Source organism: Ips typographus, linkage group LG1, assembly GCF_016097725.1.
Source record: "Ips typographus isolate SLU linkage group LG1, UJ_Ityp_2.0, whole genome shotgun sequence".
In the NCBI taxonomy this organism is placed as follows: domain Eukaryota; kingdom Metazoa; phylum Arthropoda; class Insecta; order Coleoptera; family Curculionidae; genus Ips; species Ips typographus.
This window is the reverse complement of record NC_138422.1, coordinates 6,731,273-6,758,606: the sequence shown is the minus strand read 5'-3', so window position 1 is coordinate 6,758,606 and position 27,334 is coordinate 6,731,273. Positions and strand designations below refer to the sequence as shown.

Below are 27,334 nucleotides of genomic sequence, written 5' to 3'. Positions count from 1 at the left end.
GAAATTTTGACACGGCATAATATTGAATTTCGAAGGTTTAGCAACTTTGTCATAATTAATAAACAAAATAACCAACGATCTCTTACTTTTTTCGAGACATACAGACCGCATTCGTTTTCACGCTCCATGGAGCTAGCAGAGCTTTTTGACGTCACGATGACGTAATTTGGGAAAACCATAATTTGACCAACTGTCAAATTACGTCATTGTGACGTCAAAAACGCTCTGCTCGCTCCATGGAGCTTGAAAACGAATGCGGCCATAGTTGGCAATTTTCACTTACCATAAAACGATGCAAACTTATAGGAAATTTATAAAGCCAGTTTATTAATTAACAATCATAGCAATTAGCTAATCAATCATTTCACTGTTTTATCAGTTTGTATTCTCCCACTTGTTGAAACACCAGCTGCGTCATTAAACCATTGATTTTCTTCCGAATACTGAAACTGCGCAATAGGACAACTTAAGCCCGCAGGAAAGTTTCCAGGATGATAAATACACACGAGTGCTGCTAAATAAGTTGAAGCGAAACACTGCAAACGATTTTGAACTGCAGTTTGCATTTTTTTGTCAGTTTTAACCAAATATTGCATGGTTGCCTTAGGGGTAGAGTGGCACAAACAATTAAAAGATACATTTATGATGCTTCAATTCTTGTGGTCTAAAGTAAGAACATTTCTACTAGTCCTGGTAAAGTAATGGAAAATTCACAGCATAACATACCTCAATGCACCGGGCAGTCGTGAGTGAGCAATATGTTTCTCCATTGATGCAGTCGGAGTTATTCTAACTTGTGAAACGACATTAGTTCCATTCAGAAAAATGGAAGATCTGCTCCTGAATCTTGTTAAAGAAGCCGGCAGTTCAAAACTGAGTCATTTGAAGCAGAAAGCTCAAGAAGCACACGGTATTGTCTAGACGCAATTTGTCTGTTGTTTACTTTATGTTACCTTTTTCAGATCTTTTGGCATCCCAAAATAACTTACTAAGGAATCCGTCTTATGAACTGAGGTCTGTTTGCTTTATAGCTCTAAAGTTTGCTCTTGAGAGTAAACGCAGCAAATTGGTTTCTCTGGCTTTAACAGGGTTAAATGTACGTTTAGTAACGTTTAAACTATGGAATAACTAATGTATCTGTAACTTCTTCTAGAAAATAATTCGTGATGAGAGATTTCAGACTGGTTCAGAGCCTGAAGACGATTCGTTATGGCTTCCTGCTCAACTACTGCTTGCCACTTCTTCTATGTTATCGCATTGTGAGGACACCCAGGTAGTATAAATTATTTTTTAGCACACTGCCTACAAAAAGACAATTCTCTATATTCAGGTGCATATACTAAGGGTGGTTCTCAATTTGGCTTGCACTGCCAGCTGGGCTTTGAATGGTCGTTTAGTTATGCTGCTGCTAAGTCGTTGTGGTGAAGCCTACGAGCTGGGAACTCAACCTGTTAGAGCTGCTGCACAAGCTGCTGCCAGTCAAACCTTAACCGCTTTCTGCACATTTCTGGGTATAAGTCATTTTTACATTAAACTAGTTTTTGCCTTGAAAAGATTATGTTTAACTGAAATGTGGAAAAAAGTGCGAAACACTGACCTTTCCTACAATCTTTATAGAGTCTCTAATTAAAGAGGACATGTTTCATCATTTCATAAGCCATGATGTTCTCCTTCTTCCTGGTCGTCTTTTGCTATAAACTTTCCTTTGGAGAATGGACTTTAATTGCTTTCGTTCCTCATAATATATCTGAGTACTACTCAAGCTCTCTTCTCTTGATGGTGTTCATTAATTCCAAGTCTTTCTTCATTCTCTGCATCACTACCTTGTTGTTCAGCTCTAATATTATTAATTTTTCATTGATTGCAGATGAAGAGTGCCAGGAAATTCTCCAGCAGCAACAAAAGCATAAAAATTCTGGTAGAAGTGCCGAAATGGTCTATACCAAAACATCAGCAGTGGCTTGTTTTAACGAAGCAATCCCTGTTATGCAGTACATCTGCAGCAAACTGGAAGAGAACAAAATGTACTATATTATGATCTAAATAGCACCACAATGTAAAACTAAGCGAATTTTAGATTGCCAAGATGCTCAGACTCCACAATATTCCTTTTGGAATGCCTGTTGACTTTAGTCAACACTCTTCCTCACACAGTTCACTCAAACATCCATTTTACCACTTTTTTGTGGCAGAGGTTTTGCCCAGCCTTGCTCTCACTGCTGGGTTCTCCAGGTGATCCTAGTGGTCAATGTTTAACTACCACTCAAGCCAAGATTGTATACAGGTATTAATTTTGTATGGTACAATTAAGAGTAAATATCAAAATTTGAATTGTAGTATTGGGATTCAAGTAGTGCGTTTAGTCGGTCGTGAACGCCCTCTTCGACCGGTTCTAGAAGCTTTATTCCATCGAATGTTGTTGTTACCAAGTCCAGCAAAACGGCTTGAACCTTTGAAAGCTGCTAGGGAACTTCTCAGATCACCTGGACGATTGGCTGACCTGTTATTGCTAAGTGGACCTATTCACCGTCATGCTGGGGATGACATGGCTATCATAAGATTGTAATATTTTCTGTTATTTCCTATCTGTATTACAAGTGATTTATGTTTTATTTAGAATTATGGATTCAATTGAAGAATCCTCCCAATGTAACGATCACGGAGTGGTTTTGGCTAGTGTTGAATGTGTGGGAGCTTTGCTTGGATCATTGGAAGCGCTTTGCAGAGGTGAAGGGTTAAACCAAGAAGCTGCAGATCTAACAAATAGTCGATATACTCTACTAGAACAAGCGGACTATACTGGTCCTTTAACCTATCAGTCGTTAGCCAGACTACCTAAACCTTACAGGTTTAAAGGCATTGCTGCCTAAAATTTGGTTTTCAAGAATACGTTTTGCAGAGATGTTGTTGCCAACTTACGATACCAAAGTGATTCTTCCGACAGTAGTGGCATTGAGGGTAATATTAGAGATGTTGAGGGTGAGGAGTCTGATTGTTCTGGGGCAACCGAAGGCCCTGAAGAAGAAATTAGCCACTCTGATGACAGTATAATGGATGACGACAGTTTTTTGACCAATCAACAGCTTCAGAAACTTTACAAACTTCCCAAGTCCTTAAATTTGGTAGGTGTCGTTTCTGTTAAAAGCAAAAATTAGCCAAAGTTTTATTTAGGGTCGATCGGGATTGGAAGGGTGCAACACTGACATAGAAAGACATAATGCCAGGCATTTTGTCAAAACCCTACAACACATTCTTTTGCCCAATCTATTGTCATTAAGATCGTCAATTCAAGTAGATGAGGTGTTGCAAGAGTTTGCGTCCAAGTGTTGCCAGCACAATTCAGCGCAGAGTTACGAGATTGCCACAATTATGAATGCGGATGGTGTTTACTTAGCCACATATTCAGCGTTGCTTTTAGATTTGAAGTTAATTCAAGTAGGTCATTATGATGATATTAGGAAAGATGTAAGTTTTCAAGGCATTTAATTTGGTTAAGCTGACTAAAGTGAATATTTTACAGGTGAAAATCCCAACAACTGAAGTACAGTTTGTGGAAGAAATTCATGGAAGTGGCGTCCTGGTTTACGTTTCAGCTACTTGGCTTTGCGAACTCTACCAGAACGTTCTAGCCAAATCATTGTTACTTTCTGCTGGATACGATCCCAAAAGTCGACAACAGCCTGCTATTATCAACTTGTTGACTGGTAACTATAAATTTTTTTTAAGGCAAAGCGTTTTTAAATAAATTGTTTATTTTACTACACTAATTTGAGTGCGGTAATATTTATTTAGATTAACGATTTTTGTAATAATCCAAGTCAAATCAAAAGTTACTAAGGGTTCAATGATGCCTAGATAGCAGAAGTCTGCGTTGTTGCAATACTACACCTCAACTTTCTATAGCAAAAAAATACCTTATACCTGACTGGTTGTTATGAGTTCGTGCAAACAAAGGCCCTTAAGGGCTAGATTATTAATCACAATACTTTTCGCATTAGAAGAGATAGCCATTTTCTGTCATTTCCATTCGGCCAGCTAAGGAACAAGCCCCAGTACTACCTGGAACAATAATCAAAACAACTTGTAAAATAGGTGGTTTTTCAAAAAAATCAAGTTAAATTAGTGAAACTTATCAAGTATTGTTGTATTTGGCCAATGGCAATCATAGTGTTTTTCTCTTAAGGCCAAAGTTGACTATTCTTCTTCTTTTAACAGCCTTTTGTGGTCCACTCCTGGACATAGGCCTTCCCTTCCGTCTTCCATGCTTCATTGTTATGTGCCGTCTGGTGCCAGTCTTCTTTCTGATATCATCGTGCAACATGTTCAATCCAGCTCCATTTCACCCGAGCTATTCTTGCATGACATCATCCACTCGTGTTCTTTTCCTCGTCTCTACGTTTTTGACATGGTCTCCAAGACTTATTCGCAACATCATTCGTTTAATGGCTCTTCGCGTTACTCTGAGTTTATTCACGAAGTTGACTATAACCTTTATCAAAGTAATAAAAGTATTCAGAGTAATGAAACCAAACATGCAAACTTCTTATTTTTGGTAACCATTCCATAATTATTATGTTTTAATAATTATAAGTTATTTATATTACAGAAAATGTGACTAGTTGTCGAAAATGGAATTTGTGATGATACTGCTGTTTCTTTGGTTACATTACTTTAAATAGTTGGTCAATAATTTTTAATCCTACATCATGACATGAGAAGTATAATTTATGTCTTCTTTAAAAGATGAGATGTGTGATTCTGTTAGATCAGCTGTTTGTGATTTCATTTCTTATCTGTTTTTGGTTCATCTTCATCAGTATGCTACCTTGCAAGTCTTCAGTTTTCGAAATTGAGCCTTAACCTTCTCAACCTCTATTGCATCACGAGCTGTTTCAGCGAATTTCTCTTTCAGCTCGCTGAAAAACTAGTAAATTATGTGATGTGTAACTATGTGATACTATACTATTACAGATGTTGGTGGTTTATCACCGTCTCAACTATTAACCGACTGGCAGAAACTACAAAAGGTACAGGGTACTCCCGAAACCAGTCCAGAAATTGAAGCAGGAGTTAAATTATCGAGACGAGTTTTGACTTGTTGTTGGACGTCGGTCGTTTCGGTCTTAGGAACCCCACTAAGAGAAAAACCATACGTTTCTGGCACTTCAGCTTTGAGTCGACTAGTGGCAAGAAGAGCTAGACAAAAACATCGACAAAAAATGCGCGACGATATAATTACCGCCAGTCTGGAAGGTCTTCACAAAGTACCTTTACACAGTATTAAACTCAAATTTATTTATTTTGAGTCTTTTTTTGTTTTGCAGGCAGCAAGTTTAAGTAACACTTTGAAACTACAAGCACGGAGCAGTAGTATTTTGGCGCTCTTATCTGCCTCATCTTGTAAAACTAATTCCTCCAAATTATTGGCTTCTCATGCATTATCTTTGGATGTTCTGTTGTCAAAAGGTAACAAGTGGTGAACAATCATGAGGTAATTAAGTATAATTATGGTATTTGCCAGGTCTTGAACTAGGTTGCTACAGCCCAGCATGTTGGCCTCACGTTTTCAGTGCTTGCGTCGCAGTAGCCAGCTTGGAACATTGCCTCTTTAGTAAAACTGGCTCCACCCAGTTACTAATGGTAGCTCAAAACACCCAGAATAACATTGTAACTTCAACAACCAAGTCGGGAACTCACCAGGACGCCTTAAATTTTAATGTTGTCAACAGTGATGAAGAAACCTGGTCAGTTAGTCAAATAACACAACTAAATAGCTGCTAATAAACTTTGTTTTATAGTGTGGATGTCTATAGTTTTCTGCACAGCACGTCAACAGATCAGAACGTGTTCAATGATGCCAACATAGCAGAAATAGTGGAAAAAAGTGGAGCCAACAATGCACAGGGTCAAGGCATTTTGCGTGGCGTTCACGCTGCCAAAGTGTGCTGCGCACTTTCTCAAAAAGCTGACGAGTTGTTCCATTGCGCAGCGTTAAGGTTGTCGTTGCCAGGACTTTGCAGTTTTATGAATGAATTATGTAAAGCTTCTCAAGCTCAGGCAAGTATTTAATTCCAAAAAAGAAATAGAATGTAAATCTGTGTTTAGCTTTTAATAATAATAATTGGCCATCATCTTAAAAATGTAAGACTCAAAGTCTCTTCTCAACATCTTCCGTCTCACGGACTAACTTTCTCTGCAGAGATGGCAGAAGTCTCTTGAATGATTGATTCTTAAACTCGTCTAAATTTCTTTAATCTCGTCTAATTTTTTTTTGGTTTGTGGTTATACCCCCACAGAAAAACTGATAAGTCGGGAGACCTGGGAAGCCAAGTCGTGAGAATCTGTCCATAAAACATGCATCTAAGAACTGTTATTAGTATGTTCGCAGGGTGTGATGTTGCTTCACCCTGTTGGAACACTGGAACTGCTTAAGGGGATACGTCGTCTTCTTAGTTCTGGTTTCAAAAGTTTCATATGAATGTATCGAGCCGAACAAAATGATATTTGATAGAATCTTAGGTTGTTACTCTTGTTTAACACACATCTCCTATTGCATGCATTTTACAACTTGCTTTTTGTCAAATGACGAAGGAATGTCAGGATGGTAAATGCCAGACAAATAGCAACATATTTGTATTTTTGGACTGTTTTGCTAATTGCCACTACTAAATGCCCATGTTAATGATAATATTCCTTAAATTACTATACGCCTATGACAGATGTATTCTGTTAAAATCGATTTTGAATTTAGCACGAAAATTATAAATACGGGGTGGTCCTCCGAGAAAAGGATGTTTACCAAAAGTCAATTTTTTCAAATGGAGCACCTCAAACTTTTTATTTTTAATCTACATCATATTAAAATAACCTTAATATTATAATTGTATTAACTGAAATTTTTGTACCTAGCTTGTTTTGAATCTAAACACTTGTCAATATGCTAAATCGATCTATTAAATTAAAGTCACTTACAGTTATTGCAATTAAACAAAAATATATTTCTTTTAGACTTTTTCCCTGTAATTTTAGCAACATTTAAACATTTTTGTGCTGTAGAACCACAGTTCAAATTTGGTTAAAATAAAACGTTTTTAGCTCTTTACCAAATATGATGAGTCTGCCAACATAACAAAGAAATGGTGGAAAAAAGATCTGGAGACCCAACAGAAACCTCCACCTACACTGTTACTTCACAGAATCGGTGAAGTTACCTTAAAATGCATTAAGTCCGGACGTCCATTGATTCACATTATGAAAGTCTGGTCTATAGGTAACATTATGCTTTAGATTGATTGATTTTAAACGTTTTTTTGTTGTAGTGGGTCCTCATTTTATGCAGGCAGCTTGCCATAAAGACCGTGTAGTCTCCAAGAAGGCTGTAACTTGCATACATGATGCCGTTACGGCATTACTGAACGAACAGGCTGAATTGCCTCTTTTCCATTTTAATGAAGCTTTAATAAAGCCTTTTGAGAACTTATTATGTTTAGAATTGTGTGATTTGGATGTTCAGGTTTGTTAACTGCCTACATAAAATTTGTTGATAGACCACACTCAATTTTAGGATCAAATTGTTGCTTGTTTGTGTGAATTTGTCGAAGCTAACAGGACTGAGATCTGTTCTGGCTGGAGGCCACTTTTTGGAACACTTCGAGTGGCCAATTCGAAAAATAACTCAGCAGCCATTCTGGACGTTTTCAGAATTTTTCTGTCAACTGATAATACATTAGTTTTTGCCAACGCAGCTTTGGATTACATAATGTGTTTGCTTTCTCACATAAAAAATACTTCGGAAGATTCGGGTGAAACGTCGTTGCCGGCTACTCCAAGTAGTCTTAACAAAAAGTCGTTGACTTTCTTTGATAAGGAAATTGAATTTCCCACTAAATTGATTGGAGGTAAACCACATCAAATTTGGTATTTTTACTGTAATTTAAGTGTTTTACTTAGGAACAGTGGATCTCTGCCTAGAATCTCTTAAATTGCTACAAAACTGTACTGAAATCTTATCGATGATGTATAACATGCCCAAATGTCCAACATTTAATTTGTCGCATCGGGTTATTATCGATACGGAACCTCAGTTGGTTGATCCAGTAATGAAGGACTCTGAAATAGTCAGTTTTAATCAAATAGACGTTGACCAGGCAGATTATGATCTGCTTAATATTCAAACTGACTTAAAAAAGTGCGAAGCCAGCAAAGTTACTTTAACTGATTTGGATACACAGAGCGGTGTTCTGAAGGTTTACTATATTCTGATTGGTAAGTTAATATACCAGGTTTTGAATACGTTTGGAAACACGTTAATATTACTGAAACGTCTCTAATAAAAACCATTTCCATGATGATATGAACTGATGAATCCCAGACATTTGACCTTTAGTTTTGAGTAAAACGCAAAAAACCTACAAATTTTTTTTTTTTTTGTAGAATCTTTGCGCTTTGACTTTATAGCAAAAGCCAAAAAAGCTTTTTAACAGTCAAACATTTTAAAATATAATAACTTTAATGGATAAATAAAGAAAAATTTTAAATAATTGTCTTATTTATTAGTTGAAAAGATTATATCTTCTTCTTCAACATTATAAGGATTACATTCCACTGCCTCCATTGAACTACTTTTTTGTTATTTTAAAAACATTGCAGGAAAACTATAGACCTTTGTCGGTCTTCCAATCTACCCCATGGTGCTCTGCTAACAAAGATGAAATGACATTTTTATTTTTTTTTATTTTATCAAATTGGATGCACCGGATTTTTGGTAATTTTCTGGCCTTTCTTGTATTGCATTGTTACTGTCCTGAATTCCCAACTCTCTTTAGATAGGATTTTTTCCTCAAACTTTTAATTTAAATCTTAAAGCTAAAATAAACCGTCGATGCATACGACGGTAAGAGATTTAAGTAAGAACATATAGGTTGTAAATCACACTGTATATAATAATGACTGACTTAATGACTATTTTCAGATGGTCTATCTTCAGCAACTATCCTATCCTCACCGAAGAACCAGCCTTACGTTATTGAAACTCTGTTCAAACTGCTTAGAGACATAATAGTAAATCCAGGCATCAACTTTGGATTTTGTTGCATCAATCATATCTTACTACCGATGGTGCAGAATTGGCTGAGGCAGAATGCAAAATTCCAAAAACCCCCTGACGTTTGGCAGAACTTCAAACATTGCTGCGGATTGGCCAGCGAATTAGTTGTGGATTACTTACATCATGTTCAGGTAAATACTGAACCTACAGTATATCTGAATATACTGAATATATTTTTTGCGTGATTAATTTGAAAATGTTGTTAGGCAAACACAAAAAAGGAAATAAATCCTGCTGCTACTTTGGCTTTGAAGCAACTTCTCATTATTCTAATCGAATGCGTGGCTCAATCTCAAGAAAATGTGGCCCGTTTGGGAACATCCTGTTTGCGACATTTACTGTTAGGAGTTGGAAAGTGTCTGTCAGAGTCACAATGGTCAGTGGTGGTCACAGCCTTACACCGCGCATCCTACATCAGCCTTTGTCCATTATATCAACTGACTTTGGCCTTTAAAGAAAATTCCGACAGTTTTTATGGGGATTTAGCAACGGTTAAAGTAGCAGCAAGGAAAGACAGCACCGCGACTGAAAACGAACGTCTCTACGAGCTTGCTCAGCAAGTTTTTCTGATGCCCTTCCAGAGAAACTGTGGAAAATGTTCAGGGAAAGCTTGCGAGTGTGAAAAAAGCGTTGTGGTGGATGATAGGAGTTACGTTTTCCTGTTGTATCCTTTCAACGCTAGTATGTTGCTCAATCCGGATATGTACACAATACGAGTACCGTTCAGGAACTTGGTGGTGGGGATTTTAGCACATCAGATGCTGATTCAGACTATTTCCAGTGCTTTGTTACAAAACTTGAAGCATGTTACACCGATTTTGAATATTCTGCAAGTCAACTCATGCAGGTAAAGTTCTAATGTAAATGCCTGACACTTGTCATTTTAAAGAAGTAATTATCAAAGGTCTGAAAATTGTTCAAACTGGTCTAGACCGGAGTAGTATAGTACAAATAGGTTAACTTGTAAATTACTGGTCAAAAAGATACTGGGATTTAACCTAACTGTGATTAGGAAAATGTGCCTAAATCCATTAATATTGACGGTCAAAATTTTTACAAGAAGTGATTCAGAGTATTTAGTTTTTAACCCAAACACTCCTCTTACATTATATCTCTTGAATAGGAATAACTCATAAGATTAGCGAAAGCTCTATTTTTAAAACTACTCTTACAAAAATGCAATAGTGTTAAATCCAAGGATCTGAGGAGCATTCCCACAAAATTCTCTTTTTCAAGCAATCGGTTTTCAATCTATGCAAGTGTCCGGTAATCTGTATTTAACAACAACGAACTAAAAATTTCATTTAAATTTGAAACCAAGACACTACAGAACTTACCACTTGTCGAAAGCAGATAGACATGAATTTTATCAAAACATGAGCTCCACCTCATATAATGAGATGTTTAGGCAAAAAATGCAATACAGAACTGACACATATTGACACTAATTACAAATTACAAAGTCTTAAGATAATAGCACAAATCATAGTTTACACCATGGAAAACCAGAGACAGATTTTTCCAAGAACTTTTCAGATACATAAAAAAAGATAAAATCAGATACACTTTCTTAATGACAGTTACGTCAAATCCTTCGATCTAAAAAATGTGCCTACCTTTTTAAAATGTGTTTTTACGACACCCTGTATTACTTACTAACATTCCATAAAATTTCTAATTGTAATACATATTTTAGTTTAAGAGGCATTTTACCAAGAATCAACGCTCAACACGTTTACACCCTATTAAAATGCCTGGAACTATCAAATGCCAAAGCTAAGGAGTTTGATAGCAGGCCTGGACTGAAATTTTTGACCCAAAAAGTGGGAAATTTATGCAAATCCGCTAATTTATACACACAAGCCAACACTTCGGAAGTGGTACAAATCATAGTCTTAATCGAGTTGTGTTTGGATGGAATTGATCGTTACGGCATAGAACCGAAAACAATGAAAGACATTTTGGCCACCATAGAACCGGAAGAAGGAGAGGAAGACTGTATCACTGATGATGTTCGTGGGGATTTACCATATTTAGAGAAGTTCTTGAGGAAGTTGCATGTCAAATGGGAAACGTATGTGCTTGGTTAACTTACAATTTTACCAGTGGGAAATGTAAAACTTTTTAGATTATGCCAGTCCTATATTAACCTTACCATAAATATTCCGGAAGAAAGTGGAGAGGAATTGACAGAAGAAGACAGGAAGAATGAAACTCCCGTCACTGAACCACAAGTAAAAAGGGTAACTGATACAAATTATCAGCTGATTGAATTAAAATAAATCTTTTTACAGGTATTTAAACTGTCGGAGTTCAAACAACAGTACGAAAACGATAACATCAGCAATATTAGTACAGATTCAGAGAGCTACTTAGAAAAGGAAACACTTCCTAACGTTAAGGAAGAAGATAAAATGGAGGAAGAAGCAAAATGCTTACAAAACACTACTCCAGAAACTCTGGACAGCTCATCTTTGGTTGCACCGAAAGTCAGTGACGCAAAAAGCAAAGTAGAATATGGTAAACTTATTTGGCATAACCATGTAATAAGGTGTTAGGAAACAATCTTTTAGGTTATTCTACTGATGATGAAACCAACGAAATGGCAGCTAAACGATATGAAGTGGCGTATGAAAAGTACAAAGTGGAGTTAAATTCCATTAAGTACGATAGAAATACTCTGCTGCAGATGCGAGAGTCTACCATTTCAAGTGACAATATTATTTTAAGCTGCACCAGGCCTGGAGATTTAACCAAATCTGCTAGGTAAACAGAACCTCTTGTGTTTGTTTAATTTGTTATTACTTTATCATCAACAATTTCTACTTGAACTTAGTTGTCAATTATGGACAGAAGATGGAAGGATTAATGGTAATCGGAGAATTATGGTAGGCACTAGTCCTAAATTGAACCCATTCATGGTGACTACGATGCCACCTCCTCAGCCTGTACCACCAGAAATACAGCAACAGAGAGCTATGAGTATTTGTAAGGTACGAGTTTTTTTGTTAAAATTAAATTCTAATCTCTAAGAGGTTTTTACAATGTTGTATCACAGTCAATATCAAATGATTCTCTCACGTGACGTTTAGCAATCACTGCTAAGTTTTCCGGTTCGAACGCTAGATGGCGTCAAAGTTAACCTTGATTTTTTGTAGTTTTAGGTCTTCAAGTTAGAGGTCTGAAATTTTTACCTTGAAAGAATGTAACTTTTACCTTCAATGCTCTTTTTTGGTACCGGGCACCGATTGTCATTGAAAAATTTAAAAAAATATTGTCAAAACCTTTAAAAAACCAAAAATGACGTAAAGTGTCATTTGTAAAAATGTAATTTTTTAAGGGTGCCACGCACTGAAATCCGTCAAAATTGACATAATTTCCAGGTCATCCCCTAAACCGTGACAGTTGTGGCAAAATGGATGTCAGGGTGATATAGGGTGTCTCAAATTAGGGGCTGAGTACAGGTGTACAAAAAAGTGAAAAACAATTTTTAGTTTCCGGGAAATATCTCAAAAACTGTGTAAAATGCAAAAATGCTCAAAAAGGTTGACGTTGACGCCTTCTAGCGGTTAAACTATCACCCCAATGACCTTTTTCAAATACACCGTTGAAAAGCCTTTGGTCTGGACTATATTTTACCTTCAGTGATCTGTTCAAATAACTGAATTATTTTAGGTTAAAGCAAAAGTGGTTATAAATCACTTTGAAAGTTTGTGAAGCTTGACTTTGACGTCCTCTAGCAGCCAAACGGTGTAACCGACTGATTTAAATTAGCATATTTTTGGAAAGCTTACGACCTGAGCTATCTTTTCACTTCAATCACTTTTGGTCGTCAACTGTCAAATAAGCAAGTTAAGAAAAATTTTTGAAAAAAGTGCACGAAATAAAATAAATTAAAAAAATAACTACAGGTGAAATGTGTTGAACATTTCAACTTTTTGCAGCTTGCCAACTTTTGAACTAAGGCAAATCCCACTCTATATCTAAATAAAACATTCTTTTGCTTATTATTTCATCGAGTTAACTAAAATAACAAGCTCTAAAAATTAACAACTCTTGCATTTTTACATCGAATTTTGAATTTTTTTTCTAGGATGCAGAAGCTTACAAAACGACTAAAGTTGAGACAATGGAAGCTTGCTTGGAACTGCTGAGCAGCCTACCATCCGAAAAATTATCTCCTTTAGCCACCATTTTGAAACAGGGAGCTGTAATGTTGATTGGGGCACAAGACGAGAAAATTAAAAAGACTGCAGAGCTTTTGCTACAAAGAATGAATATTTCATACGTTGACCACGACGATTATTAAACAGGAGTTTAAAAATTAAGACATATATTTATTAATAAAGTGATTTTTGTGTATTATATCTAATACATGGCTAAACATGGTGAAAATCTATTTACTCTTGTAAAAGGGATGCTACCCTTAGTGACACAATTCGAAAGAAAATATATCTTTCAGAAGTAACTGGGTAGTTTGATTGCGATGACAAAGACTTAGACAAAAATAATACTAATACTCTATTTGATTTATTAATAACTCAGAAGTAGTAAAAATCTATGCTAACCTCATACTCAGGTAGCTTAGGTTCCCAATTTATTGTATAGCAATTTATGGTACAAGCAATAATATTATATTACTGCTTTTCGAAACTTTTGAAAAGAAACTGCACCCACACAAAAACAAAGTTTTAGATTTAAAGTTAAAAAAAGTAGTTAATGGCTCAAAAAGATTCGATTTTAATAAAATTGAAAAATTTTAATAAAAAATTTCAGGATGGGGAAAAGTTTGAATTCTGCAAAAACAACTTACACAATGATATTCAGTTGAAAAGTATGTATTGCCTATTACACAGCTGTTACATAAGGTCATATTTAGGGTGTTTGACAGCAACGCGGCAGTTGATATGTAAAAACAACAACATATAATACATATTGAAAATTATAATAAGCGTGATGACACCTGATATGAAACAAAACATGAAAACATGTATTTGGCCTACTAAAGTACTCTTATTTACATTCTAAAAGCTGCATCATATTATACATAGAGTTTTACCGCAAAATTAGAGATTTCCTGAGTTTAATCTATAGGCAGGTACAGCAATACTGAAAAATGGTATATGTATGTGAGCTAGTAGATTTTGATAAAATCATCCTAATTATTATAGTTTTTGGTATTTGCTCCGTTTAAATCTGCTAATCATAATATTTAACTTAAATACTAAGTGAAACAATTTTTGTTAATTTACAAACCAGCAATAGTAACAACAATGTAAATAGATTAGATTAACGAGAATAAATTTCATGATAATTTCTTATTTGTTGAGAAGGTACGAAAGTTATGAGCTTAAGACGGACCATGAGAATACTCTCAAACAAATTATTCTTCCAACAATATTTTTTTACGGTGTTTTACCAGGTTTTTTTTGCATTTTTTTGCGTGAAATACCGTCGAAATTAGCTCAAAATATACAAAAAGCTTCTAAATTAACAAGAAAATTACTATAATTTCGTTTTATCAAGTTTTTAGGAATGACTTTTTGCAACCTCATTTAGCGTAAGGGATAAGTTTACGTATAAGAATAACATTTTTTAATCACAGAACCGTCTTTAATTCGACGTGACGGTGAAAATGTTCCCACAGGGTCCATTGCAACTGCAGAATACTCTGGGACTGTGCGAACTGTCCCAAATTCCAGGACCGCAACGAGCGCACAACCCATTTAAACTGCAAGGAATCTCCCTCATTTGTCGAAATTGATGTAACAGTCCTCTAGCTTTTCGGGCTATTAGGCTACCATCCATATACATTGCTGTAACAAATTATTTTTAAGAAAACTGGTAATATGCCATAGTAGTTTAAAAATATATTCAGTGTTGTTAATTACATCCCCAAATCTTAGTTTTTGTTAACGTTAACGTTACACAATCATAATTAAGGCATGGATTATATAGTATGTTCATAAACTTTGGAATAAATTCAATTAAAATATAGAGAATTTTATTTCAAGAAAATGCTTGAATATTACAAAAAAAATTAAATTTAGGTAGCATCAAAATTGAAATACAACCTTTTAGTTAATAGTTTCAAATAAGAACCCTCATTTTTTGCTGGCTTGGTGGTTCTACAGGGAGAACTGAGTATTAGTCTGTGCCGTAATCATAAGTATACGTTTATTAATAAATATTGCTCACCTAAAGAACTAAAATGTAAAAGCATTTCATCAGCTCTCAAGTCTTGAGCTGTCACATCATCAGCATATACTGATATAATGGCCAGGCACAAAAACAAATGGAAGTAATCTGTCAAATAGTTGGCCCAACAACTTTCCCACATCCTCAAAGCTACACCTTCCGTAAACTCTCTCTTAAAACACCTAAAAAATTTAACTAAACTAGTGCAGTATTAATAAGATAACGTTATTACAGTAAAATCCATCTATGACAAAACAGCAACTCCATAGCGTCTTTGTGCTTTTCCAAATGGGCGTAGAATTTGGGTACCATGAGTCTAACTAATTCCCTTAAGTATCTGAAATTTGGTACTCAATTACTAAAGTAGGCAAGTTTTTGGAGGATGACTTTGTTACCTCAAGGATCTATCCATATCTCTATCAGTCGGTGTAGCAACAAAAACAGCTCTCTGCATTAAGCCTACGAAGCACCAAAATGCAGCTACCTCGTCTTTTAATTCACATAACACAGGGGAAAGCAAGTCGCTCATGCCTTGTGTGTAACTACAATAATATTTGAGTTAGAAGATAAAAATAAATTATAAGAAACTTGCCAAATTGAATTATTTTTTGCCGTTTTTTGGAAATGTGGACCCACCTCAGAAAATGCACAACATTTACTTATTGCTTCATATCAAGTCAGTTTTGAAAATAAGACATTACTTATTATTACTTTTTTATATAGAAAGTCTTCAAAAAGTCATATAGGTATACTTTATCCACACTTACCCTAACCCTGGATTGTACACAGCATAATTGAGCAGAATATTCTTCATGATTACTAAGTTAGGATTATTTTCCCCCGAGAAAAACGGATTTCCCCTATCCGTTCTCACTACGTCCTTTTCAACGACACTCTGTATTTTCCTCCTAAACTGATTCAATTTATTTTCATTTAAGTCTAAACGCCTTCTAGTAATTTCTTCGTATTCCTGCACAAACAAGTTATTTTACCTTCAAATACCTTCTTACTAATGAAATATTGCTACCTGTCGTCTAATTTCTGCAATTTGTGCTCTCTCCTCAAAGGTGCTTTGATAAGGGTACACTTGCAACAAAAATGGCCACACCTCTTTCCGGATGTCACGTTCCATACCAGAAAAGAACACATACTTTCTCAAAGTTAAATCGTCTTCCAGGTGGCCTGCTTCGTTGAAAAGTCCTCGGAAGAGTTCTTCTGTTAGCTTGGGAACTTGACCCTCTTCAGGATGCAACTCTATTTCTGATACTTCAGGACGACATACCATGAAATGTCTGTAAGGAAGGTTTTCTTCTGTTCCTACAAGTTAAACGTTAATTTAGGAGTGTAATAGAGACTGGAAGTACCTTTAGATGATTTAATGTTATGCAGAAGTGAATGCCATTGGTGCAGAACTTGAGCTAGATGATCCAGACCGCCATGATGAAAGTGCAGGATTTTGTATTGAGATTCTCTAGAAGCTACCACCAATTGCCCGCAGGTGCAGTTATTGTCGTTGAAAAATAACCTATAAAATAGTTTACTTCTGCTTTCATTTGGAGTAAATTATCTAAATCTCACCTTAGGGATCTCATTTGACTAAGATCAACACTGAACCTTCTACATTTATGCGTTTTTCTTGTCGGCATTATGGGGGAACTATTTACACTATCAGGAAAACTAAGATTGTGCTTCTGCATTAAGTACTCCGGAGTAGTGACCCAGTTGTATTGACTATCACTAGAAGTAACACTAGCGCTTCTGGAAAACTCAAACTGTTCTGTAGGGTCTTTGACACTTTCCGGCGTCTGGATTATCTCAATTTCCGGATTGGAGATATCCACGTTTATGTTGATTACAGAGTTGAGTTTATCGCTGTCTTCCGAGCTGATTGACTCAGAAGTTTCAGTTTTATCCTCAAAGTTCAGGAACGGATTTGTACTTTTGAGTTCAATGCTCACAGGTCTGCTGACTGACTCATTGCAGTTGCTATTATAAGAGTCGTTGGAAGTTAAACTTTCCAGACTGGTTTGTTTCTTGTACAGAGTTGAGGAGCACTTGGACAAGTCTCTGTTAGGAATCCAAGTGAGAAATAACGTGGGGCGTTTCACATCGTTGAATTGGTCTACAAAAACCTTGGTAGTGACCGTTAAATAACCTGTGAATAATTTATGTAAATGGGCGTAAATTAATTGAGATAATTATAAAACGTATACCTGGGTTATGCAGGATGTCATTTTCGTTTCTTACCATAGCAGGTGGATGTACACAGACGTTATTTTTACAAAATAGGACTTCATTGTTGTCGTAATTTAAGGATTTATTGATGTCGTGGTCGCAACCCATGATGTAAGTAGAGGCGCGTCGAAAAATATCCGATAGAGGCATCTAAACAAATAATATTACATATAAATGGTTATCTACTTAATTAAAAAATTGTTTTATTATGCTGTAACCATAAAATCCGAATATAAAAGGCGTATTATTAAATCTCATCCCTCATCAGTTCTAAAATATTGCTGTTGGAGAGAGATTTGGTACTATGTGACCCTTTGACACGACATCAAACATGGTGGATATTTGATCTATAATAACCATATAAGATTTTCGTCTATTTAAGCTAGCTTAGGTTAAGTGTTGTCACATTCAAACTTTAACTTAGCTAAAGCTACCTTAAATTTCAGCAAACATGACGGATAACCGTCAAAGTCACGGGTTCTGGAATGGTCTATATCGCTTTATCGTGGTTAAGAAACTGGGACTTAATTAGTAAAATAAAAATTTGCAATATGAAAAAAATCATTGTTTACGCACCTTATTGTCATGCAATCAACAAACGAGCAAGCAGGAATAGGAAATAACTATAAAATTGGCTCATACACAAAGGTAATCTAAAAATATTTTTTCAACGATATTAAACCAAGTAGCAGTGTTTGTAGTATCTTAAATTAGTAAAAGTGTGTACGATAATCTAAAGGTAGATTAAAAATGTCATTTGAGGAATAATATATGTCTAGTAGATAACGTTCTTTTATTAGAATTCAGATAGTTGCTTAGTTTGATATGGTGCACTTTTACATTTCAAATTAAAAGTAGAACCATCTTCACACAGTGGAGATGTTAAGTAAGTACAACCAAATAATACTGAGTCAGTCTGCTCCAAAAAATTATTTATTAGATTTTAAATGAAAAGGCTCAACATGTTTCGAACATATCCATTTTATTGAAATCTATAGCTTCCTCAGAGTAAGTCCCGATTGCACCACCCGCGTTATACTTAAACTCAGTTAAACTGTTAAACGGATTTTACGGTTATACGGTTTTTGCATGTTATTTTCAGGATGCGTTTCAAAGGGATTGTGTAAAAGGTGACAATATGCACTTTCTTTGGGGGTGATTAGAAATTTCCAGAAATATCAATCAGTCAAAAAACGTATAAAAAGTTTTGATAATATAACATCGTAATTTTTTAAGCGATGTGTGGAGATCTTTTCTTATCTGTTTAACTGGATTTAACTGAATAATAGTCTTGACTATCATAATATTATGAATTTAAAAATTATCAAAAGCATTATGAATCTTATTATCTCACCACTAACTAAACTTTTCAATTTCAGTATCAGAGACTCGGTGTTCCCTAAAACACTAAAAGTGCCTAAAGTGGTACCCATTTTTAAAAAAAGGTAGTACTGATGAACTCAAGAACTATCGTCCTATCTCTTATACCAATCTAAACTGCTTAAAAAGGCACTTAGTAACAAAATTAGCAACTTTATTGAGACTCACAAGCTTTTCACTGAATGTCAGTTTGGATTTCGTAATGAAAAATCTACTATTATTGCTATCAATAAACTATTGTCACTGACTGGTTTGTGGCCAACCCGTTGAACATGAATGATGCAAAGAATCAGAAGCTAATTCTGTTCAATCGTGTCACCAATAATATTCCCATCGATCCTATCAAATTTTTGGAGTTAAAATTGACTCAAAACTCTCATGGAAACCACATCAGGTGTTTTTGCTTTGCGGACACTTGCTTCCACAATCTCAAAGGAAGCAGATTTGACGGTTTATTTTGCTTGCGTACTTTCTAAAAATTCTTATGCCATTCTAGCCTGGAGACATGCGGCTGATACTGTGAGAGTGTTTGCCTTGCAAAGGAGGGCTATTAGAATCCTCAGTAATATTGGTTACAGAGACAACTGCCAATCTCATTTTTCAAAATTGAATAATTTGACGGACGGATTTATCAATGTCTCATACATGTTAAAAATTATGAAAATTCATACAGCACACACGAAAGCATCTATTACCATCATACGAGAACCAAAGGGAATATATTTACTGATTTTTGTAGAATTCATAAATTGAAAACTGGGATATCTTTTTACGGCCCTAAATTCTTCAATCTATTGCCATCTCATATAAAATTGTTACCTTTACTGAAAAAGTTTTAGTTTTTGTTTTACAGTATGAATGGATGAATGTGTAGAAATCGAAAAAAAAAACAAAACAAAAATTTACTACTTCAAATTTTTTGTATTCAGATGAAGTGAGTTCTGCAAACTACTCTTAGTAGAAACCGAGGTAAAAACCAAACCTACCCGTTACTCAATATACAGGAATATAACTTTTTCTAGGCCGGACAAAAGCAGAACTTTGTCTTAAAAGTGGTAAAGAATCATATTACTGAAAAGACAAACCACCAAATTTAATAATTTTGATAAAACATAAGTTGTGTGATCCTCCCTATAAACATACGAGTTTGATCTCCAACTGCTTGTTCTTTCACATCAAATGATCACAGTTTAATATCTTAACAAGATTATTTTGAACGTAGGAAGGTGTCAAAAATTAATCCAGTTTCTAGCAACACTGAAAATAATCTCAATTATCTAAATGTGTCATATTTTATTTTCTTTCTCCTAACTAGAGTGCTTGTGCTAGTTCAGATTTGTGTTCAATTCAGTGACAACTAATGAAGGTTATACGATATTTTTTAATATCTGCGTACCAATTTTTTATGATTTTTCCATGTGAAATTACACTTTGGACACAAAAAAGGTAGCACAGATTAGTATTTTGTTTGGTTACACCCTATTGGAATTGTTTTTTTATTGCAATATCTTAGATACCCAGTAATAATAAACACAGGTGATAAGATGTTTGCAATATTGATGATTACCTACTTATGAAATAATTTGTTTTTTTTTTCATAAGAACTACATAATCTTAAAAAAGTTATAATAGTGTTCTTGCTTACCTCTGTACTTTTTACATACACAATGTAACAAAACTAGAACTTTCAAGCGTTGATATCCTGCAAAACGCGATAACGTCCAACAATTAGCATAGTTTATAGGAAGAACTCAAGTTTATCACAACAGTTTTGCATATCGCGACCAGGCATATGTCGCTTTTGTTCGACATTCCGCCATGTTTTTCTCCCCTACAGTCCCGATTTCCTACTAAATTATTGATTTTCCTGCTGGTCTCCTTTCCAAATGTCGTCACGTTTCACGGTCTCGTTAGAAATGCCATAGGGTGCCTGTAGGTCTTGAGAATTTCCATTATTACCCTTTTACTTATGCGTAGTATGTTTTGCGATAATTACTCTGTGTGGGTGTTATACATAAACTAATAAGAGAATACTACTTTATTATCTCGTTACAAGACTGCGGTTCTTCGCATATGTAAAGAAGTTTAGATTCGCAAGGCAAGTCGTTCCATCCTTTGTAAGTTTCAGAAGATACGTTCAGAAATCCATATTGTACGCAGTTTTCTCCTCTGGTATCTGAATTGTCGGGCTGGTTCACTAACCAATGGGTGTAAATTATCCTGGTTCCTGTGGATGCCCAATAGAAATTACCATTTCCTTCTTTGGTTCCCGAAAGCCAATATCCTTCTGCAATAATATTTTAGAAGTTTAATGTGATGAATTTTATTTAAATAAATAATATAATCTAGACATTATTTGGAGATTTATAGCTCCTTTGAATTTTAATATAGGTATAGGTTTGGCAATTTTAAAACTGTACGTTGGAACCCAATGATAAGGAGAAACAACTATGGAAAATCAACCATATCCTAACAAGAAAATTATTTGAAAACTGTGACGTCATCCGAGAGTTGGTCAAATGATCACTTCCGTTTCATAATTTGTGACCAATTCTCAAATTACTTTACACCAATTTCGGCAAACTGGCACACGTGATATGACCTTTTTTGCTTGTGTCTTACATGTATTCCAGACTCCTTAATCTCCAAGTAGGAGATGTAAAGCCATATTTTGGAATCATTCAAAACACAAGAGAGGAGCTGCAAACATTTCATCAGAGCTCCTCTGAATCTCCCTCATTTTGCTGACGCAAGCACCAAAATCAAAATCTTAAATAGCTATTATGTATTAAGCGCACAAACATTGATTTTTATGCGCCGAGAATGAAGTTTGATGAAATAAATGGGTAAATCATACTTTAGGCTTCAGCAACGAAGAAGGTATTAAGCAAACACACACCAACACAGTTTTGCTTAGGATTGCCCCGGTAATTAACAGATTTTAATGAAATTTTCAGTGAGTATTTCCAAAAGCCAATTAGTTTACAAAAAAGAACAGGACTGTACCAGGACAGTGTCCAGTCCATATGTTTACAGTATGTCGTTCAATTATATTTTTAGAGCTAATAAAGCAATATGCCTAATAAGGCGAAAAAATGATCATAAACTAATGTGTATCTTTGTTTTGTCCCTTATTCCCGCAACTTACTTGTATAACCGTTACTATCCAAGTAGGTCTGAAGATCATTATACTCTTTTTCTGAAGTGATGCTAACCAACTCCATACCCGCCGCTTTGCAATTGATCAAGGCTTGATACCACGATTCCTATATAAAAATTAGTAATTTACTATATTTACAGTTTCTTCTTTTCGTATTACTTACGTACTCTGTGGACACAAAATATTTTGCATGTAAAGATGTCTGTTGATCCTCTGCGTAGCAGTAAAACACACCTTAAAACAAACATTGTAATTTAGGTTGTGATTTTAACATAATTGAAGACGGTACTTCTATCTGTGACATTATAATAAAAAATGATATAGGTTTACTTACTTAGTTTTAAGAAATGGGAAGAGTTAACTCTACCTATTCTAGATTTTTAATTTGCCTTGTCCACTGGAATAGGAATAGGGTGAATTTATGAGTTTATGATAATAATGTGTTGTGTTCTTTATAACAATGTAGCCCGATGAAAGACCTGATGTTGAAAATGTAGACGACAAAGACCTCTCGGGACCTCCCATCACAAAAGAGGAAATTATAAGAGCGATCAATACATCCAAAGATAGTTGCTCAAACTATTGGACGACAAAAGCATCATAGTTCTTCAGACGATATTTAATCGAATCTATAACAAAGGCGTTAATCCAAATCCTAAATAGATTGGACATAGACCAAAAAGACCGCATCCGCTGCATTCAAAGCCTATACTGGAACCATGGCTGAAGTCAACGTTGGTAACGTCTTACAGAAGCAAGACCAATTTGTAGAGGGGTCAGACAAGGGTGTGTTCTCTCCCCACTTCTCTTCAATTTATATTATGGAGCCATCTTTCAGGAAGCCCTAGAAGAACGCAACGTGGGCGTTAAAGTGAATGGTGTATGGGTCAACAATATTCGTTATGCGGACGACACAGTTCTAATTGCAGATAACATGGAGGATTTGCGGGATATGCTTGGGACTGTCGGGGAATGCAGTAAGAACATGAGCCTCAATATCAACGCCAAGAAGACTAAATTCATGATAATTACTCGAAAGCCACAAGAATTTGAAAACTCAAGCCTAACATATGAGAATCAACCAATAGAGCGAGTAAAAAAATTAAATATCTAGGAACGTGGCCGGATTGAAAATGGTATCTGAAAAACGAAACGTCGGAGCTGAAAACTAAAACAATTTTCTTGAAGAGCATAAAAAAGTGCCTCCAGAAGGTGCAATTGATTTTCCAAAATAATCAATAATAAAGTGGTAAAAAAATAAATAAGAAATTTGATTCTTTCGGTTTTTGTCGGATATCTCTCAACTTTGCCTCCATTTAACTAAAGCTCTATCAACTATAGTTTCTGAGATAGCGATGCTAATGCCTCGAATTTGTAACACCCTGTATATCCAATAGCAAACAACGCCTGGGTTTCAATGTGGTTTCAAACCTTACGCCACAAAAATCAAGAAGAAAATACCAATAAGCGTTAATTGAACTTTACCAAAAATGGTCCTTTTCACGGATTATTAACGCACTAAATATAAAATAGCGGTAATGCGAAATTATGATATTAATTATTGTAGATAAATATTTTTATGTATTAAATTCTAACTAGTATAAACGTAAATAATGTGATTAAGTATAATTTTAAAACTACTTGACAGAAGTATATTCATTCCTTCAAGCTTGAATTTGATTTGAAATCAAGTTCAGTCAAGCCATTAAGAAACTATCTGACTATATGTCAATGTTGCCATAGTAAGTACGTAAAAAGTAATATTTTTGGTAACAAAAAATATTTAACTAAAATAAATAAATACTATTGAAATAAGAAACTAACAGGTATTGGATACTACTGGAGGTAAAAAAAATTCTAACTAGTGTCTATTACTGGGTCAGTTACCCTATGTAGAAAGTACTACTTTCCATTCTCTATTTATTTACGTACGTTATCTTAAACATCAAAATCTGTTTAACAAGGAAATAACCATTTCTCGTAATTGTATTAACACCAAACAAAAAAACCTTAATTAAAATAATTATCTAATTGATCACCTACCAGCAATAAACGCGAAAACCAATACAAGGTGAGTCACGTTCACGGCCATCATTTATTTAAGCTAACACTGAACAAAAATGTAGCTATAATCCAACTTATTAAAGTTAACAGAAAACAAATCACAACTTTGCTAGTTGGTTGTACCTCGCTAACATCAGAAACAACACAAGTGGAATCATTAATGAGAACCAGTTTGTTATGTGTTTTGTTTAATGAACGGGTTGCAATGCGGCTGTGTAAACGCGGCTATAGTGGTGTGTCATTTGTTTTTAAATAAGTTGTGCTGCAGGTTTTGATATTGTTGGGTTTTCCCACTCTTGCACTTTTGTTTACTTTTGTTCGTAGTTAATATTAAATTTTTACAATAAATTGAATTTAGAAACTGGCAATTTTTTGTATTGGTATGAGTTTTAGCAAAAAAGGAATGAAGTTAATTTTTAGAACCAATTTAACGATTAAATTATGTAATGGGAGATTTTGATTAATAATGTTTTTTGACACATTGGGATTTCCAGCGTGACGACCCAAAAGGAAGGAATGATGGTTTTAGATGTAGCACCATAACTTAATATTGATCATTGTTTAGTTCAATCTGCCACGAATCTCTGTCAATATGATCCTTTTTAAAAGTAGTGTTATTAGTATTTTTGTCATTGTTTTCTGTCTATTTGTAACTTGTCAGGCTAGTCAATCACCAGAATATTTTATAGGGGCTGAAGAGGTAAGAAACATCTACATTTGACAATTTGATTGAAATTAAACTAAACTGTAGGCGCCTAAAACTATTTAATTAAAAGTTATTTGAGATAATAATTGTGCGTTGACCACAACATTGACATTGAATGATTATGCACGATTTATATTTACGACATCATTCAAATTATCGGCACGTGCCTTGTCCTCGCGAGTTTAGTGGAATAATCTCGAAGGTTATGATTTTTTAAAAATACCTACTTGTTGCAGGTCAATTGGTATCAAGCCTTAATTAATTGCAGAGGTGCAGGGATGGAATTGGCTAGTATTCACGATGATCATGAAAAGACTAGTTTTGATGAGTTCCTGGAACAAAATTCCTATAAGAAAGGTACGTATAACTAGACCTGAAAGTAAAATACTGGTCGATCAGAAAATAGTCGATTTGTTTAAGTGATTTCACACAAAGACATTTTTTTTATTTTTTGTAATTTTCTATATATTTTAGATTAATATTTCCAAAGCATATAAAAAGCAAAAGTTTTGTGGTTTCCTAAAAGATTTTGGTTTTAATAAGTTCCAGTGAAGAGCAATGCTGCAAGCATTACTATATCTCAGAAACTATAGTTGATAGAGTTTTCGTTAAATGGAAGCAAAGTTGCAGTATTGCTAAATTGCTAAAAAAAATTCAAAACATAACAACAAAAACCGAAAACCACAAACCTTCGGAAACTAATAATGTTTCACACTTTTCAAAAAAATATACCTCTTATCTTACCCAACCTGAAACTCTTTTGAGTAGTAACCTACTAAATCTAAAACGGATTTTCAAAATACAGGGTGTTAAAAAACAGGTTCTTGTCGTGTATCTGACTGTTGGCCAGTACTTTATGAGTACTTTTTGACAAAATGGTTTCATATTCATATTTAGATACGTTTTGGTTGGGAGCTACAAATCAAGGTAATGGCGAATTTTACTGGGTTACTACAGGAATGAAAATGGATTTCCAACAATGGCAAGTGGGACAGCCTGACAATTTCGAAGGGCTTGAACATTGCGTCGCTTGGACACCGGAAAAAGACCAGAATCCAGCTGGATGGGCTGATTTACCATGTTCTTATACGTATAAATATGTCTGCCAGAACTTTCAAAGTTGCCCTTCTAGAGAATAATTATTGACGATTTTAGGGCAATAATTACTTATTTGATTGGTTAGCAAAAAATTGTGTATACTTGTAGTTAGTTCTGTAATGATTATATTAAGGAATCAGTTTATTTATTAAAGTCAGTCATTCATTCATATAAATATTTGACTATTTGCTGAGCAAGTGCGGAAAGTAACATTTTTTGCATTGCAGCCGATGTTCCTAAAAATTGTTTAAAAAAAAAAAATTTACAATAAAAACGTTATGTGCTAACGAAATCAATCATTTATCCGTTATTTATATCTCATTTACGTAGAATTGTTGCCACAGATACTACTACTATACTACTACTTTGGTAAACTGTAAATTACTTCTGACTTTAACCGATAATATATCATTAACATATAATTTGGACACAATTAGTCTCAAATTACTTTTCCTAATCATTATTCACTTTGACATTACTCAAAACAATTAACTTACCATTAATATTTTATTAACCCAAACCAACTTTTTATGATGCTAGTGGTTATTGTAGACTTCTATTAAACTGTCAATCAAAATGTCAATTACAGTAGTAAATTACCTATTAGTTAATCTATCAGAAGTAATTACTATTTAAGTTACTGCAGCAGTAAGTAAGAAAAAGAAAATATGTATTTTTGTATTATTTACAAAGATGGTGAAATTATGCTTTTGTGTCATTAACCTTAAGATAGCTTATCGGCTCACCCACTCCTTTTTTCCTGCAGGTTTACAATTGTCCCATAGTTGAATGGTATATATAAATAAGTAAAAGTTATATGACCGATTTCAAAGTAAAGAAAAAAAAAACTTTGGTTTGGTAAGCTTATAAGTCACAAATTGTTTTAGCACGTCTGGTAAACAATTTTTAAAAAGAAGAACAAGAAAGTTTTTTTTCTCTTTCAGAAAAACTTATTTTTCTAATGATCTCACTTTGTTTGTTTTTAAATTACTTTCTATTTTTGACAATATTTACAGTTTTCAGTTATTTGCTTAATAGCAAGCGCCATCATCTCAAATCTCATCATTATTTTGTCAGCTTAATATTAGTTTTTAGTTTTTTTTATATTCTTTGTTTTATGAGTGGTTTCTTTCAGCACATTTAAGTCTCTCTTGTTTAAATCTCTATCTCTAGCCCAATCAAGTTACCTACTTAGTAGGCCTACTGGTTTTTTAGATGCAGATTCTTTTCTTTTCCATTGACATTACAAGTAATAGTTATAATGTTTCTTCATTTCCGTTTAATGCTCAAGTAATGAAAATAAACATATCTATAGAAGGTTACTTATCTAGCTATAATATTAGCAATGCTAACATAAACAAAAAAGAGAAAAGCTTAGACATTAGAT

At 34.6% G+C, this 27,334-nt stretch overlaps 4 protein-coding genes across 6 annotated transcripts; 2 read left to right on the top strand and 2 right to left on the bottom strand.

Annotated features, from left to right (window-relative positions):
- The first annotated feature begins 130 nt into the window (after positions 1–130).
- Positions 131–13,574, top strand: LOC145724131 (brefeldin A-inhibited guanine nucleotide-exchange protein 3). Of its 2 annotated transcripts, none has more exons than XM_081972272.1 (27): positions 131–910; positions 963–1,096; positions 1,154–1,273; positions 1,331–1,511; positions 1,868–2,024; positions 2,078–2,284; positions 2,338–2,562; positions 2,618–2,848; positions 2,900–3,122; positions 3,172–3,465; positions 3,521–3,704; positions 4,972–5,264; positions 5,325–5,466; positions 5,522–5,744; positions 5,799–6,057; positions 7,096–7,270; positions 7,320–7,513; positions 7,565–7,898; positions 7,951–8,265; positions 8,972–9,237; positions 9,313–9,953; positions 10,803–11,180; positions 11,235–11,349; positions 11,401–11,626; positions 11,680–11,872; positions 11,943–12,099; positions 13,200–13,574. In XM_081972272.1, the coding sequence occupies exons 1-27, from the start codon at positions 826–828 to the stop codon at positions 13,413–13,415; spliced, it is 6,168 nt and encodes a 2,055-aa protein (XP_081828398.1). In that variant the 5' UTR covers positions 131–825; the 3' UTR covers positions 13,416–13,574. The 2 variants fall into 2 exon arrangements, with proteins under 2 accessions (XP_081828398.1, XP_081828473.1); XM_081972347.1 differs by having other exon boundaries at positions 132–910; positions 11,235–11,340.
- A 354-nt stretch (positions 13,575–13,928) lies between these two features.
- Positions 13,929–20,899, bottom strand: TBC1D16 (TBC1 domain family member 16). 2 transcript variants are annotated; one of them, XM_081974641.1, is made up of 10 exons: positions 20,565–20,899; positions 17,518–17,689; positions 16,883–17,459; positions 16,669–16,829; positions 16,332–16,621; positions 16,072–16,274; positions 15,700–15,846; positions 15,537–15,641; positions 15,305–15,486; positions 13,929–14,922 (listed from the first exon to the last, which is right to left on the bottom strand). In XM_081974641.1, the coding sequence occupies exons 2-10, from the start codon at positions 17,687–17,689 to the stop codon at positions 14,720–14,722; spliced, it is 2,040 nt and encodes a 679-aa protein (XP_081830767.1). In that variant the 5' UTR covers positions 20,565–20,899; the 3' UTR covers positions 13,929–14,719. The 2 variants fall into 2 exon arrangements, with proteins under 2 accessions (XP_081830767.1, XP_081830770.1); XM_081974644.1 differs by lacking the exon at positions 20,565–20,899 and adding an exon at positions 18,116–20,426.
- Positions 20,900–20,942: 43 nt separating this feature from the next.
- LOC145725798 (C-type lectin mosGCTL-7-like) lies at positions 20,943–24,326 on the bottom strand. The gene is made up of 4 exons (XM_081974658.1): positions 24,123–24,326; positions 22,243–22,313; positions 22,068–22,185; positions 20,943–21,206 (listed from the first exon to the last, which is right to left on the bottom strand). The coding sequence occupies exons 1-4, from the start codon at positions 24,172–24,174 to the stop codon at positions 20,953–20,955; spliced, it is 495 nt and encodes a 164-aa protein (XP_081830784.1). The 5' UTR covers positions 24,175–24,326; the 3' UTR covers positions 20,943–20,952.
- A 184-nt stretch (positions 24,327–24,510) lies between these two features.
- Positions 24,511–26,652, top strand: LOC145725804 (salivary C-type lectin 2-like). The gene is made up of 3 exons (XM_081974673.1): positions 24,511–24,843; positions 25,086–25,206; positions 25,747–26,652. Exons 1-3 carry the CDS (start codon positions 24,736–24,738, stop codon positions 25,986–25,988), a joined length of 471 nt encoding a protein of 156 aa, XP_081830799.1. The 5' UTR covers positions 24,511–24,735; the 3' UTR covers positions 25,989–26,652.
- The last annotated feature ends 682 nt before the right edge of the window (positions 26,653–27,334 follow it).

Coding starts and splice junctions, on each gene's coding strand:
- LOC145724131 (XM_081972272.1), top strand. CDS start 826: ATGGAAGATCTGCTCCTGAATCTTGTTAAAGAAGCCGGCAGTTCAAAA. Junction 6,058..7,095: donor GTAAAGCTTCTCAAGCTCAG/GCAAGTATTTAA, acceptor AAACGTTTTTAG/CTCTTTACCAAATATGATGA. Junction 7,271..7,319: donor TATGAAAGTCTGGTCTATAG/GTAACATTATGC, acceptor TTTTTGTTGTAG/TGGGTCCTCATTTTATGCAG.
- TBC1D16 (XM_081974641.1), bottom strand. CDS start 17,689: ATGCCTCTATCGGATATTTTTCGACGCGCCTCTACTTACATCATGGGT. Junction 16,275..16,331: donor TTGCAGAAATTAGACGACAG/GTAGCAATATTT, acceptor TTGTTTGTGCAG/GAATACGAAGAAATTACTAG. Junction 15,847..16,071: donor GTGTACAATCCAGGGTTAGG/GTAAGTGTGGAT, acceptor ATATTATTGTAG/TTACACACAAGGCATGAGCG.
- LOC145725798 (XM_081974658.1), bottom strand. CDS start 24,174: ATGATGGCCGTGAACGTGACTCACCTTGTATTGGTTTTCGCGTTTATT. Junction 22,186..22,242: donor ATTTTGTGTCCACAGAGTAC/GTAAGTAATACG, acceptor ATTTTTATATAG/GAATCGTGGTATCAAGCCTT. Junction 21,207..22,067: donor GGATAGTAACGGTTATACAA/GTAAGTTGCGGG, acceptor ATATTATTGCAG/AAGGATATTGGCTTTCGGGA.
- LOC145725804 (XM_081974673.1), top strand. CDS start 24,736: ATGATCCTTTTTAAAAGTAGTGTTATTAGTATTTTTGTCATTGTTTTC. Junction 24,844..25,085: donor ATTTTATAGGGGCTGAAGAG/GTAAGAAACATC, acceptor TACTTGTTGCAG/GTCAATTGGTATCAAGCCTT. Junction 25,207..25,746: donor ACAAAATTCCTATAAGAAAG/GTACGTATAACT, acceptor ATTCATATTTAG/ATACGTTTTGGTTGGGAGCT.